Genomic DNA, 14,278 nt, shown 5'->3' on the forward strand with positions numbered 1-14,278 from the left:
GGAAAGGCAACAAGAAGGCACAGCAGCCCCCCTGGCTCTCCAGAGACCTAGCGGACCTACTGTGCCTAAAAAGGAAAGCCTACAAAGGATGGAGGACGGGATTCACCTCCAAGGAGGATTACTCCGCGCTGGTCCAGTCCTGCAGGGACCAAACCAGGAAAGCCAAGGCTGCAACTGAACTCCAACTAGCTTTAGGCATCAAGGACAACAAAAAGTCCTTTTTCAGATATGTGGGGAGCTGGAGGAAAAGCAAGGGCAATGTTGGACCCCTGCTAAACCAGATGGGGCAACTGACAACTGACGCCCAGGAAAAAGCCAACCTATTAAATAGGTACTTTGCGTCAGTCTTTCATCAGTCACACGGGATGCCCATGCCTGCTATGGGACAGGGAAATCTGGGTGAGGGGGATCCCCTACCCTCCATCAATGCTGACCTCGTGAAGGAACACCTTGAGAAGCTGGATACCTTCAAGTCAGCCGGCCCTGACAATCTGCACCCCAGGGTACTCAAGGAGCTGGCGAGCGTCATAGCCCAGCCCCTGGCACGGATCTTTGAAAACTCCTGGCGCTCTGGTGTAGTGCCCGAAGACTGGAAGAAGGCCAATGTGGTGCCGATCTTCAAGAAAGGGAGGAGAGTGGATCTGGCTAACTACAGGCCCATTAGCCTGACTTCTATCCTGGGGAAGATCCTAGAAAAGTTTATTAAGGAGGCCATCCTTGAGGGACTGGCCCAGGCTAACATTCTAAGGGACAGCCAGCACGGGTTCGTTGCGGGTAGGTCTTGTTTGACCAATCTCATTTCCTTCTATGACCAGGTGACTTATCACCTGGACAAGGAAGAAGAGATTGATGTCATATATCTTGATTTCAAAAAAGCTTTTGATCTGGTATCCCATGATCACCTCTTGGCCAAACTGCCCAGTTGTGGCCTTGGCTCCACCACGATCCACTGGCTGAGAAATTGGCTTCGTGGTCGGACCCAGAGGGTTGTGATTGATGGCAGTCACTCATCATGGTGCCCTGTGACCAGTGGGGTCCCTCAAGGCTCTGTCCTGGGACCCATACTGTTCAACATCTTCATTAACGATGTGGACATTGGAGTCAGGAGTGGACTGGCCAAGTTCGCAGATGACACCAAACTTTGGGGCAAAGCATCCACGCCAGAAGATAGGCGGGTGATCCAGGCTGACCTGGACAAGCTCAGCAAATGGGCAGACAAGAACCTCATGGTGTTTAACACCGATAAATGCAAGGTTCTCCACCTTGGGAGGAAAAACCTGCAGCACCCTTATAGGCTCGGCAGTGCTACGTTGGTTAGCACTACAGAAGAAAGAGACTTGGGGGTCATCATTGACCACAAGATGAACATAAGCCTGCAATGCGATGCTGCGGCTAGTAAAGCAACCAAAATGCTGGCGTGCATCCATAGATGCTTCGAGCAAATCCCGGGACGTCATTCTCCCCTTGTACTCGGCCTTGGTGAGGCCGCAGCTGGAGTACTGCGTCCAGTTTTGGGCTCCACAATTCAAAAAGGATGTGGAGAAGCTTGAGAGAGTCCAGAGGAGAGCCACGCGCATGATCAGAGGTCAGGAAAACAGATCTTATGACGACAGGCTGAGAGCCATGGGACTCTTTAGCCTGGAAAAGCGCAGGCTCAGGGGTGATCTGATGGCCACCTATAAGTTTATCAGGGGTGAACACCAGGATCTGGGGGAACGTCTGTTCACCAGAGCGCCCCAAGGGATGACGAGGTCGAACGGTCACAAACTCCTGCAAGACTGTTTCAGGCTGGACATAAGGAAGAATTTCTTTACTGTCCGAGCCCCCAAGGTCTGGAACAGTCTGCCAGCGGAGGTGGTTCAAGCACCTACATTGAACACCTTCAAGAGTAAATTGGATGCTCATCTTGCTGGGATCCTATGACCCCATCTGACTTCCTGCCCTTTGGGCAGGGGGCTGGACTCGATGATCTCCCGAGGTCCCTTCTAGCACTAATGTCTATGAAATCTATGAAAATCTATTAATAACTATTGAACAGAACATTTGGAGATGTTTCCTCTGGCATCTCTAACCCAGTAAGTAAATGCCAGGGAGAGTACTGAGTAGGGGACAGATTACTTGAGATATGCGGTTCAGTGCTCTCCCGCTGCAGTATCCACTTCTGCCCCTGTCAGAGACAGGGCACTGGGGTAGATGGGCCATTGGTCTGACTCAGTATGGCACTTATGTTCATTGTTTCAAGTTAGGTGCTCCCTCCCAAACAAGAGGCAGAATTAAGCACTGAATGTATACAACAGCTTGGAGAAAGCCAGAGCAATTACTAATTAATCATAATTATAGAAGTTGAGTGTTATTGCTGCCTGTTGTTTACCTGATTAGCTGTGATTTTTTTCATGTGTCTAGTGAGACAGCTTTCTCTAATATGATAATCAGAGAATATTTTTCTCTCAAAGCAAACACATCAATTTCACACTGAAAGAGTTTTTAAACAAACTTTCTAGAGAGTATTTTGTCATAATGTTTAACATTTAATAAAATGGCACCATCAGAATTACGTGAGCAGAACATCCTAAGTCATGAAATCGAGCCCCTGCAAGCACAGACAACTACAGCATATGGATCCCTATACAAGAGCAGCGAGGCTGCTCCAAAACACTAATTATAGCATGTTAGAGCACACTTGATTAATCAAGTCTGCTGGAGTGTGGCAATTATTGCGCTCCAGCAGACTCCAGTGTCTCACATATCAGTATCTCCACACTGAGAAATGGTGGGGGGGGCACTTTAACTAAAGCTCATCCGACAGTTTAATTAAAGTGACCCCCACCACCATTTTTCAGTGTGGGGACACTGATACACGAGATGCTCCAGGCACTTAAATTAGTGCCCCTGCCCACCTCACAATCTCTTTTATAAACCTGTTTTATATTCTGAGTAGTTAGGTTTCACATTTCTACAACTCCTCTTACTATGCTGCTCTAGAATCTCACTGCTCTGATGGTTAGAAACCTTCCCCTAACGTCCAGGCTAATTTATTCATGGCCAGTTTATACCTATTTGTTAGTGCCAACACTGTCACTGTTTACATGGTTTTTTTCCCCCAGGATGTTTAGCCCCCCTGGTATTTATGAAGATCATTCTTAATAACCTCAGACTTCATCTCACTCAACTAAAGCAGCCAAGCTTTTTTAGCATCCTCTTGTATGACAGGTTCTTCATTCCCCTGTTCATCCCAGTAGATTTAGCAGACCATCTGTTCTAGTTAGAATGATCTTTCTTGAACATGGGAGACCAGAACTGTGAACCATATTCTAGAGAAGTTCTCACTATACCTTGTATATTGGTATTAAGGATTCCTTCTGTGGAAATCTGATTCTAGGATGTCTTTTTGCATTATAATCATGGCTGTTAGCCATTCTCTGATAAACTAATAAACCCCAAGACTTTTTCTTCCTTCATTGTTTCCAAATGCTGAGCTCCCACTTCATAGCAGAAATTATTGTTATTAGTCTCTAATTGTGTGACCTACTATTTTATGCTACTGAATGTCATCTCATTTCTATTTGCAGTCTTCAAGGCCATCTGGTTTTTCCTTTATGATAATCCAATCCTCCTTATTACTGGTGATGCCTCCCAAGTGTGTGTCATCAGCTATTTTTATTGACGCTCTCCTACTTTATGTATTGAGGTTATTAATAAAGATATTTAATTATGTTGGTCTGAAGACTAATCCTGGAGGAGACATCCACTAGTAAACTGCCAGTCTGCCTCCCCTTTCAATGCTAACAGCTGTCAATGTACCTTTAGACACTTCCTTACAATTCTTATAATAATCCCCATCTTTTCCACATTCATTCCCCTACATAGCACTGTATCAGCTGGTTTGCTGAAGTCTAGATAGGTAAGTCCTACTCATTTTCCTCTGCTTTGAAAAATGAGTAATCACAGAAAACATCATGTTAGATTGCCATGATCTACCCTTTTTAGATTGATATGGTACTTTGTTTCATCTGACATTTATCTCCATGTCTGTTTTATTCTTTCCTTGAAAATGTACTCTAAATCCTGACCTAATATCAAGGGCATTGATGGCCCTGTAGTTGCTTGAATCACATTTTTCCCTTCTTAAAGCTATATATGTTTCATATTTGATATTCTCCAATCACAGTATCATTCCAATTTGAGAGATTTATTAAAAACTTGCTACCGAAGCTGTAATGTTATGTGCCAGTTTTGCAATGGAAATTATCAAATGCATTAAGCTCTTTGAGTTTTGTTTCCAGCTTGAATATAGTCACTTTAATTTTGGTTTCTACATCTTCAGTCCTTTTAGTCATCCTGCCCATCCATATGATCTTTCTTGTCAAAAACTGAAGGTACAGCATTATTTTATTTCTGAGCCATACCTAGACTATTTTTCTACTGCCATCTTTACTGCCCAACATTCCTACTTCTTCATTCCTTGTTTTCTTTTTATTTATATGCCTGAAGCTCTTTTCATTTCAACAAGATGTTACTCAGCTTGGACTTTGGCACATTTCCCTTATTCCCAAGTTTCTTGGTCTTTCAGACAGAGGCCTGGCTTAGGATATATGTTTCAGACAGTTTTTGTAGGAGAAAATAAGAATTACCATTTACTGGGTCAGACCATAGGTCCATCTTGCCCAACATCCTGTGTCTCACAGTGACAGAGAGTAGATACTGACACGTAGCATGAACTGGGTATGACCAGAGTTTTCTTCTGCTGTTCCTTTTTCACATGCAGCCTCCATAATTTAAGGTACAGGAAGTTCCAATTCAGAGGCTATATACCTAACCCCCATGCTCAATGGCTACAGATGCCCCCATCTCCAAGAATCTGTCCAATCCCTTTTTGAATTTGGCTAACCTGCCAGCTTCCACAACATCTGGTGACAATGAATTTCACACCTTCATTATATGCTATGTGAAAAAGAACTTCTTTTTATTAGTTTTAAACTTACGACCTACTAGTTTAATTTGTGACCCTTAGTTCTTGTATTCTGAGAGATAGTAAATGATAACTATTTACTTTGTCCTTGCCGTATAGTATTTTGTAAACCCTTATGTCCCTCCTCAAGCCCTCTAGTAGAGAGCAAGGGTGTGGCAACACCCCAGCCAGGGGCAGTAGAGTGAGGTGTGGAAGGGGGTTTTAATGCCCCTTCCTTCCCTCTCCCACAAGCACAGGACCCCAGCTGGGGCCTGCCTGGCAGGGGCACAGCAGCTCCTCCTAGGCTTCCTGCCCCATCTCCGTGTTCCACTAGCATACCTTTCAAGCAGGGGCATGGCCAGATGCCAGCCTCAGATTGGCAGCTTGAGGTGAAGTGGGGAGAGGAAGAGGGGCTTAATTCCCACTCTCCCCCCTCTCCCACTGGCATGGGACACCAGCCTGGGTCTGCCTGGTTGCAAGTGTGGTGGGGGGAAGCCTGGGAGGGGCTGCTGGGTCCCTACCAGGCAGACCCCAGCTGGGGTCCTGTGCCAGTGGGAGAGGAGTGGGAGGACGGATTAACTATCTTCCTCACCTGACTGGGGTGGTGTGTGTGTGGGGGGGGGAGAGCTTGGCAGTCCCTCCATGCAGACCCGGACTGGGGTCCTGTGGGCCATGGAGGGGGTTTAAACCCCTCTCCCTCCCCTCCACCTGAACCTGCTGGCCCATGCCCCTGCTCCCATCACTCTAGTGGGGGAGAAAAAAAGTCAGGCAGGGGCTGCTCCTCCCACACCAGGCAGACTGGGCTGTGTCCCTAGCTGGGTTTCCTACCTCCAACTCATTCTCTGCCAGCCCTCATTGCTGAGGCTAGAGAGCAGAGAGGAGGGGCCAATCCTGCTCTGCTAGAGCAGATGGCACAGCCCAGCTCAGGGCTGCAAAATATCCTAGGAAGCTGGGGGACTGTTATTTAACTTGAACCAGGAAGGGGTCTGGGACCAAAGTTCCATAAACCAGTTTGATTTAAATCAGTTAAGTCTGATACTACATTTAACCAGGTTTATCTTAAACCAGTTTCAGCCATTTGGAAACTGTTTTATGTGCACTTACTTCTGTTGTTACAGGTTTAAACCAGTTTCTGATCACTTAAACCAGTTTATGTGTAACTTCTGTTCCTATCCAAAGTATGGACACACAGATTTGTAAAGGGCAGGATGATACTTTCAGTTTTGTTTACAATTCCCTTCTTAATAATCCCTAAAATTTTGTTTGCTGATGTTTTTAGTGAATTGTCCACAATGACTCCCAGAACTCTTCCCTATCTGGTAACAGCTAATGTAGAGTCCATCATAGTATAGGTGTAGTTTAGGTTATTTTTGCTGAAGTACATCAGTTTACACTTACCTACATTCAGTTTAATTTGCCTTTAGTTGCCCAATTCCTCAATAGTGCCAGATCTATCTGTAGTTCCTTGCAGGGTGCTTTCATCTTTACCACTTGGAATCTTTGGATTACGTGTGTCTATGCACGATCACCAACTACATCACCATAGTGACACGCTCCCTGGGTATAGCTTAAGCATAAAGCACGGTGCTATAGCAACATTGCCATACAGTGATGTGTAGTCACACCCTTAGTTTACCAATACTTAATTTGCCCTTTTGGAGCCAGGATCCTTAGTTACAGACCTACTGTTGTTTATCCTTTCCTTAATATTAAAGGGAATCACCTTTGATCCCTCAATCCAAGGTTACTGTCTGTGACCAGTTCTTCTATAATGACCTCTCAGTACTTACCAAAACTAAATTTAAAAGTCATAGTCTCTTACTGGTTCATTAACTGTTTGGTATTAATAACACTCTCGATCACATCCACAAGTAAATGCACTCTACTGTTATTAGAAGCATTAGTCCTCTAATCTGTACCTTGAAAGTTAAGTCTCCCATAATGACACGATTCACAGTAATGTTCAGTGGCAACATGTAGGGGGGTGCACAGGGATGCACCCCCTGACCAGCAGCACTCACCACTTAGGTGACAGTTGCGGGGGCAAACATGCCTCCCCTGCAAGCACCGGCTGGTGCTTGCTCCCAGAAGTGACCGCAGTCACTCCTGGAAGTGGTCATAGCAATCAGCTGTCCTGGGATCACCTGCGGGGCAGCAGGAATGGTTGCAGGTGGGGTACATGCCCCCCCTGACTGAGGCAGCACTAGCTGCCCATGGTAATATGGTTCTAACATTAGAGATCTCTGTCCATATCCAAATCCAGACTCCAAGATGTATTTCAACAGAATTACCTTTACATGTTGCCTAAAATTGATTTGGGGCATGTCTCTATTGTGGTAGCAGCAAATCTTGGCTGGCACGTTACCAAGTATGACCCATGCACTCTCGCATGTTCTTCAAACACAAAAATATCTCACCATAACTGCTCCTGGGCACCTCTCTACAGCTTCTTACTAGGGTTTGGCCTCCAACGTTCTTGAGAGCAGCCAGTGGAGAGGACCCTGGAGTGGCCTCATCAGCATACTTCCAGACTGGGAACATTCATGTGAGGGTGCAAGCAGGATGAATTTAGGAAGAGCCCAACCAAGCATACGAACGTCATTATGTAGACACGTCCTTTAACATGTATTAGGTTTACTTATTTCTTGGGAGCCTAATATATCATTAGTGCAGAAATAAAAATAAAGGTGATAGGCTGGCATTGTCTTTTCTGAATAGAGTGTTAGACAATCTCCGTGGGGAAAAGCGCTTTCTTTTTTTTTCCCCTCAAAAAAGGACAGTTGGACTGCCTATACACGTGCTCCTTGGCATTCTGATTAGAATGCTCCAGAGTCACTGCAGCATCATGTGGATTAAATCTCTGTGTGTTTTAAAAGGGCCATGGTGCAGTTTGTCAAACCTCATTTGATGAGATTTAGATAAAGCATCCCATGGCAATTTTTAAATGCATGGCAGTTCAATACATGCAACCCCAAAACGTTTTAATTAGAGTGCATCTCCAGGACATGTGCTGATTAAAATGCCTCCCACCCTGCCGTATGTGTATGGGCGGCCTTTAGGCCCATGACTTTGTCTAACATCTTCCAATTATAGAGATGGTCTAAATAAAGATCATTACCAAAGGGGAAAAAAACAAACCTCAAAAACCCTTGCTTCTCACATATTTCCTGGACCATCACAGCTACAACAACCCCCTCTTTTCTGAGTAGCACATACCATTCAAGTCATGACTGCTCTTCCAATTATAAGTTTAAGCTTACAGGAGTACTCTGGTATACAGTTCTGTCATTTAACAGGATGACTGTGCTCTATAAAGATAAGCACCAATCTTGTAAATATGTAATTTTACTGTATCTGTAGTAATTTGTGATTTATTGTATCAGGTACTCTTTTATGCTATGTCTCTTTGTCATGAGCTAGTAAGCAGCAGACAGTGCACAAATGCCATCCCATTTTGGCACATCCTGCTATCAAAATGCACTTGCTGTATTAAATGGCAATAAATTAACAACCCTTCTCACATCGCACCTTTAGAGTCAGCCTTACAACATTGCACTCCTGCAGTGGGTTCAGTTTCAGCGTTTCTCCAAGGTTGCTGCAGCCTGATGTTTGATGCTGCATTTCACAGCAAACGCAGACACCATCACTGTCAAATTTAATCTGAAAAAAAAAACAAACAGAGGGAAAAGACTTAGTGTTCCAAGCCGTACTTGTTAACATTCCTATTTATATTTACCTCCAACATGAGAAAGTACTATCAGTGTGAGACAGGGATGTCCTGATGCACACTCATCATATAAATCTTTGCTACAGCCTTAAGTAAAATGACTTCTATTGACTAGTAGGGGCCATAAAAATGAAACTAGGAACAGTAGATACTGTTGAAAAGTAAGAATGAGTTGGGTTTATTTTCAATGCCTTCTGTGAACTATTTAGAAGGCCACTGTTAGAAGGCAAAAACTGGGAGTTACTGCACCATACAGAATAGATTAAACCAAGACAAATTAAGGCAGGGTAGAGCTGTACCTTATAAACTAATTGAATCAGAAATGCATGAGGTTTCATGGGCCACAGCTCATTTCGTCAGCTGCTATGAAAGGACATGGAGGCCGTGTTCAGATGAGCGCAGCCATGAGGTATGTGGTGCCGCAGACATGTCTGTGGCAGCACATACCGCACATTCATTTGTTTTCCATGCTGCTGGATATCCAGGGGTCAAAAAACCCAACAACACCCCTGGGGGTGTGGGGGGTGCAGAGTGGCACAGGCAGCAGCAGCATGCACAGCCCAAAGCTGGAGCTTGGTCAGCAGGAGCTGTGCTCTGCTGCCAGCCAGGCTCTGTGCAGCAAGATCACCACTTCTGCAACCCTAGGAGACCCCAACGACCTCAAGTAACGCTGCTGGGGCCAAGCCTCCCTTACCCCACCTGGAGTAACCTGCTACACACCAGAGCAGGCATGACACAGGTACAAATAGTGGTGATGTAAGGTGCACCACTGCTAGTTGTCTCCAGGGAACCAAAGGTCCCTGCACATCTGGACTTGGCCGGAGAAAGCAAGCAATCAAATAGAGGGAGTGATTTAAATACAACCGACAGGAAAGGAGGGGGGGAGGGAAGGGGATACAATTCACATTTTTCAATTCATGTACGTGATCAATTGAAGGGTCATAAAAAACACATTTAAAAAGCAAGTTGAGGAGAACAGAAATGGACAACTATACATTTGAGAGGAGAAAGTGGAAAGAATGTAGCATGAGGGGAAGGTGAAAGATCTATATTTCATACAAATAAAAAGGGGTACACCAGCCCCCTTTCCCACTTACGTTTGCTCTGAGAAAGTTTTGTTTTTTCTTGTTACAAATTCCGTATGTTTTAAAATTTTATCTTTATTAAAAACAGCAAATATTTAACAACCTTATGTTTGAATTTTCACAGAGTTCTTATTTTAGTCTTTATTTTGTTTCATTTTTTCTTGAGGCTTTAAAAGACACTAGATATTTCCAGTTGTTTTCTTCTTTCAAGACTGATTAAGTCATGCTTTGCTTAATGCATACATGTTGTAGTTTGATTTAAAGTATTTCAATTTTTATTTACTTCCTTTACATTCTGATTTATACTCCCCTTCCAATGATAGTTTTAGTCATATAGGAAGCACAGAATTGGATTCATTAACCTCATTTTGGTTTTTTGATTTTTTTAAAAGGTCTTTTTCTACTCCTATCCTACAATAATGTAAACCTGACATTTAACTATACAGTTTTCATCAGTTTATTAATATGAACCTATAGCCACTTCCATTTTTCTCAACTACTCATTTATATGCTTTCCCTGTTCCAAATGTTAAACTATTTTGTGCAGGTAAGTATATGATTTAAAGGACTGATAATGGGATACAGTGCTTTCCCTTTAGGCTACTGGCTCCAATCCAACGCTGGTCAGTGTTAAGTAAAAGTCATTATCATCAAATGACAGTTTAATGGTCTGTATGAAATGAGCTTAGTGGTCTCAGTTCCCAGACTCTCAGACTGAAGAAACCAGTACCAAAACTGGCACTAATTAGAAACTTGACTGGGATTTTGAGCTGAAGGGTCAAGGATTTAATGGGCCATGTAGAAACACTGAATTAATCTTATATTCACATCAAGGTAGAGGCACAGTGGCTGAGTCATAAAGAAGAAAGTGTACAGTTACCATCTGTGCTATGTTTGTTCTGCCACTATAGAGACAGCAGTTGTCTTTACACCTATCTGGTTCAGCACCTTAATGAGTACAGCATGCAACTTAAATTGCATATATGTAACATATTACCCAACTACTTCAGCTGCCTTGGCTAATGGCTAAACAAACTAAGATGGACTCTGGCAGTTTCAGGAAATGGAAGAGCTGTGTCTGAAATCAACCTTATACAAAGCAATATTTCAGTGGATTTCTTTGTTCCTAATTAATTTGTTTTTCCATATTAATAAAAGGCTGACATCACTCCTATTCCTATCTAAATGTTTTTAAACATATATTTTATATTAAAAGACAGATTGTGATTTCTAATTAGACTAATCTGGCACCTCTGTTTCAATGTTGCTTAACAAAGAAACAGTTGGGAGAGCAAGAGAAATAAGAGCTGTTTTAAAAAAAAAACCTTACAAGAGGAGAGGCTGATAAGTTAATATAATGTCATATATCATAATAAAGTCATGCTCCAGGCACCTCTAATATCTGAATGGCTTTGAACTCCTGAACTACTAGAATGCTCTCTACCTAGTGTAATTAGTCAAAATGCTTTTTAAAAGCAGAGCACAGTAATTAGACCATTTTCTATCCATTTATGAATAAAAGCATATGTAGTTGTTTATTACCTCCTCTGTAGCATGGTCATGCCCTGAGCAATACAAACTGTAAATGAAACTAAAACAGTGAACATCCTTTATATTGCCCCCTTCATTTTCATCATACTTTGCCTATTTTATAAAATCAACCTAGAACATTACTCACAAAACAATTTATGTAACAATTTAAGACAGCCTTTTCAACTCCTGTCTCTAATTTTTTTTTTAGAAAAGTGGAAGATCTGATCTGTACATGTACTACATGATCAGACAATCTTAAGGTCTTCAAACCCCTGAAAAATACAAAACGTTAAATCTCTGGAGAGAGATCTTGCCTCTGAACTCCTCTGGGAATGTTGGAAAAGGTGCCAGCTGTTAGATAAATACTACAAAGCAGGTTTGAAATCCACACTTTGAATTCAGAGCTGTGTCAAATCCAGCAGTCAGAAAGCTATAGTACACCTGCTAGACCAGCACAGACCATACAGAGAAATCAATATAGTCCTTCAACTGGTAAAAAGTTTTTATAACAAGGAAAATGCATTTTAGACAAAGCTGTCTACACCAAGACCATTTATGCTCCTATTCATGCTGCTTACGTTGAATGAAAGTTAGTCACCCCCACATGATAGGAGCTATTTGACATGTCTAATGTGAAATAGGGATCTTCAGTATGCTTTTATCTCATGTAATAAATGGGTACTACACATAAACAAAGGCTGAAAGCAAAAAATAACCTCCTAACAAAAGTTTCACCTGTGACAGAGTCTTTCCTCACTCTAAAATGTACCTCATAATTTATCTTTACTGTACAGCACCTGACCCTGTAATTTGCTAAAATGATTTTTTATTAAAAAGAACTGTTTATATGAGAGTTATCAAGAACACAGTGAGACAGAAAGTAGGGCACGGTGACACCTTAGGGCTCCTACACATGTACATCAAGGCTACTCTGATGCGCTGTAAACACAGTGCATAAGAGCAGACTTGATTAATCAAGTCTGCTGGAATGTGGGAATAATTACCGCACTACAGCAGACTCCAGCATCATGTGCATCAGCATCCCTATGCTAAAAAATGGCAGCAGGGCGCTTTAACTAAAGCTTGTTCAGCGAGCTCCCCTGCCACCATTTTTCAGCATGGAGATGCTGATACACATGATGCTCTAGATGCTTTAGTTAGAGCTGCTCTGGGTGCTTTAGAGAGGCCCCGCCTACCACCCAGAGCTCATGTATAAACACCTTTAGAGACTAGTTCAAAAAGGTATAAGCCTTCACAGGCAACAACTTATTTAATCAGATACCCTATCTACTACTTGATTTCAGACAGACATGGCTAACTACCTCTGGATTAAAATGGTGCTGACTTTAGAATTACAGCTGCCATTGTACGGCCAAAAAAATTATACCTTTTCAACAAGTACAGGGAATTACTTGTTTTGTTCATGCAAAAAATGCACATGAAGAATACAGTACAGACATATTTTTGAAGATCCTCTGAAAAACCTGCTTGTTAGGCTTTACCTTATAGTAAAATATATTTGTAAAATGACCTGAAAGACAAAACTCTATTGATAAGTTATTTTAGATTGTAGATTGTATATATTTTAGATTTTATGCTGATATACTTTATACTGCCATAGCATCCAAGAACCTTTCATGTAAAAGCAATAGGAACGGACAAGTCCAGATTGGATTCATTGCATCCGCTCATGGTATCTTTCCCTTTCCGAAGGCACAACTCTTCTTGGGGTAGGATGTAGGTTTTCAGGTGAAGAAGCTATTATTTTTATGGCACCAGGGCCTTTACAAAGAGGAAAATTCTGCAGTTTTTCCTATGGATGGTAAGATTCCAAATCTGTCTAATTTCTTCTGGAAGTTTGTTCCATACCTGGATAACTCTTAGGTAAGAATGCCTTGTTTCCATTGCTTGGGCAGCCTCATGCATTTTGTGATCTGCTTTTTCATTTTCCATTTTAGTTTATACTAAAGATAGCCCATTTTTCCCCATGCCTGATGCACCATTTTTTAAAACTATTTTGAGAATATTACAGATCAAAACAACTGCACAGCCTTTACTCACATTGGTGAACATTACTGACATGAGTAATTCCAGCGAAGTTTATAGGACAAAGGACACAGTAGCATGAGTACTGGATACACAGGTGGCCCTTATCCAAAAATATAACTTGCACTTCAAGTTATCTTTGAAAATGTATAGTACACATTAGAAAGACTTTAGCTGCAGTTACACTTCCTTAAATACACTGCAAGAAAATACATTGGATGGGAGCTACTGGGCAGAAGTGATCAAGACCACTTGCATAAGCAAATAATGAAAAGAATCCTCTGAGAAGAAAGAGCATGAGGAACTTCAGCATATTTAACATGTATTTAAATATGTTATGAATGTTGAATTTTTTTCACGTGTCCAGGTTTGCCCAAATCTTGTCCAGCTATGGCAAGAGCCTTGAAGAAAAAGGATGCTGCTCTAGCTTTAACACCTCAGGACCAAATGGGCAGCTCAGGGAAAGATAACTGTTCCACATTCCACTGATTTTCCTCTAGCATAGATCTTAATAATATCTCAGTGTAGATGTCCTCTTAAATCAATAATACAAGGGTTGAAAATGGGTCAAAATCCCTCAGCTTGTAAGTTTAACATCCCAATTATGATTTATGAGATTTGCCCACAAAATAAAACACTCTGTTCCATATAGAACTGCTAGATGTGGATTCCCGTAGAACTTACCCACTGTGTTGGCAGTTGCCAATATTTGGAAAGGATATTTAGAGATCATAAATTACTCCAGGCCAAAATTTTTGTAAAATGTTGACAAATCAACAGATAAACACCGTGTGAGCTTTGTTGCTGACCATATATAGTAGGGAAACTATATACATAGAATTGTCCTGGGAGTGGAAAAGAGAAAGGAGTCCAGCAAGAAAGTATAGTGGAAGAGAACTATCAAGACTAGAAAAAAAGAATGGAGAGGGAAAAAATGCT

General features: G+C 42.1%; 1 protein-coding gene across 3 annotated transcripts in view; it reads right to left on the bottom strand.

Annotated features, from left to right (window-relative positions):
- Window positions 1-14,278, bottom strand: part of ENTREP2 (endosomal transmembrane epsin interactor 2) — a 424,211-nt gene that overhangs the window by 104,400 nt on the left and 305,533 nt on the right. For all 3 annotated transcript variants that reach the window (XM_090029879.1, XM_090029880.1, XM_090029878.1), the window contains one exon: window positions 8,477-8,608. In XM_090029879.1, coding sequence (XP_089886005.1) covers window positions 8,477-8,608 — 132 coding nt within the window. The remainder of the gene's footprint in view (window positions 1-8,476; window positions 8,609-14,278) is intronic.

The sequence above is a fragment of the Crocodylus siamensis genome, chromosome 15 (assembly GCF_052110815.1).
Source record: "Crocodylus siamensis isolate JL-2025a chromosome 15, ASM5211081v1, whole genome shotgun sequence".
Taxonomy (NCBI): domain Eukaryota; kingdom Metazoa; phylum Chordata; order Crocodylia; family Crocodylidae; genus Crocodylus; species Crocodylus siamensis.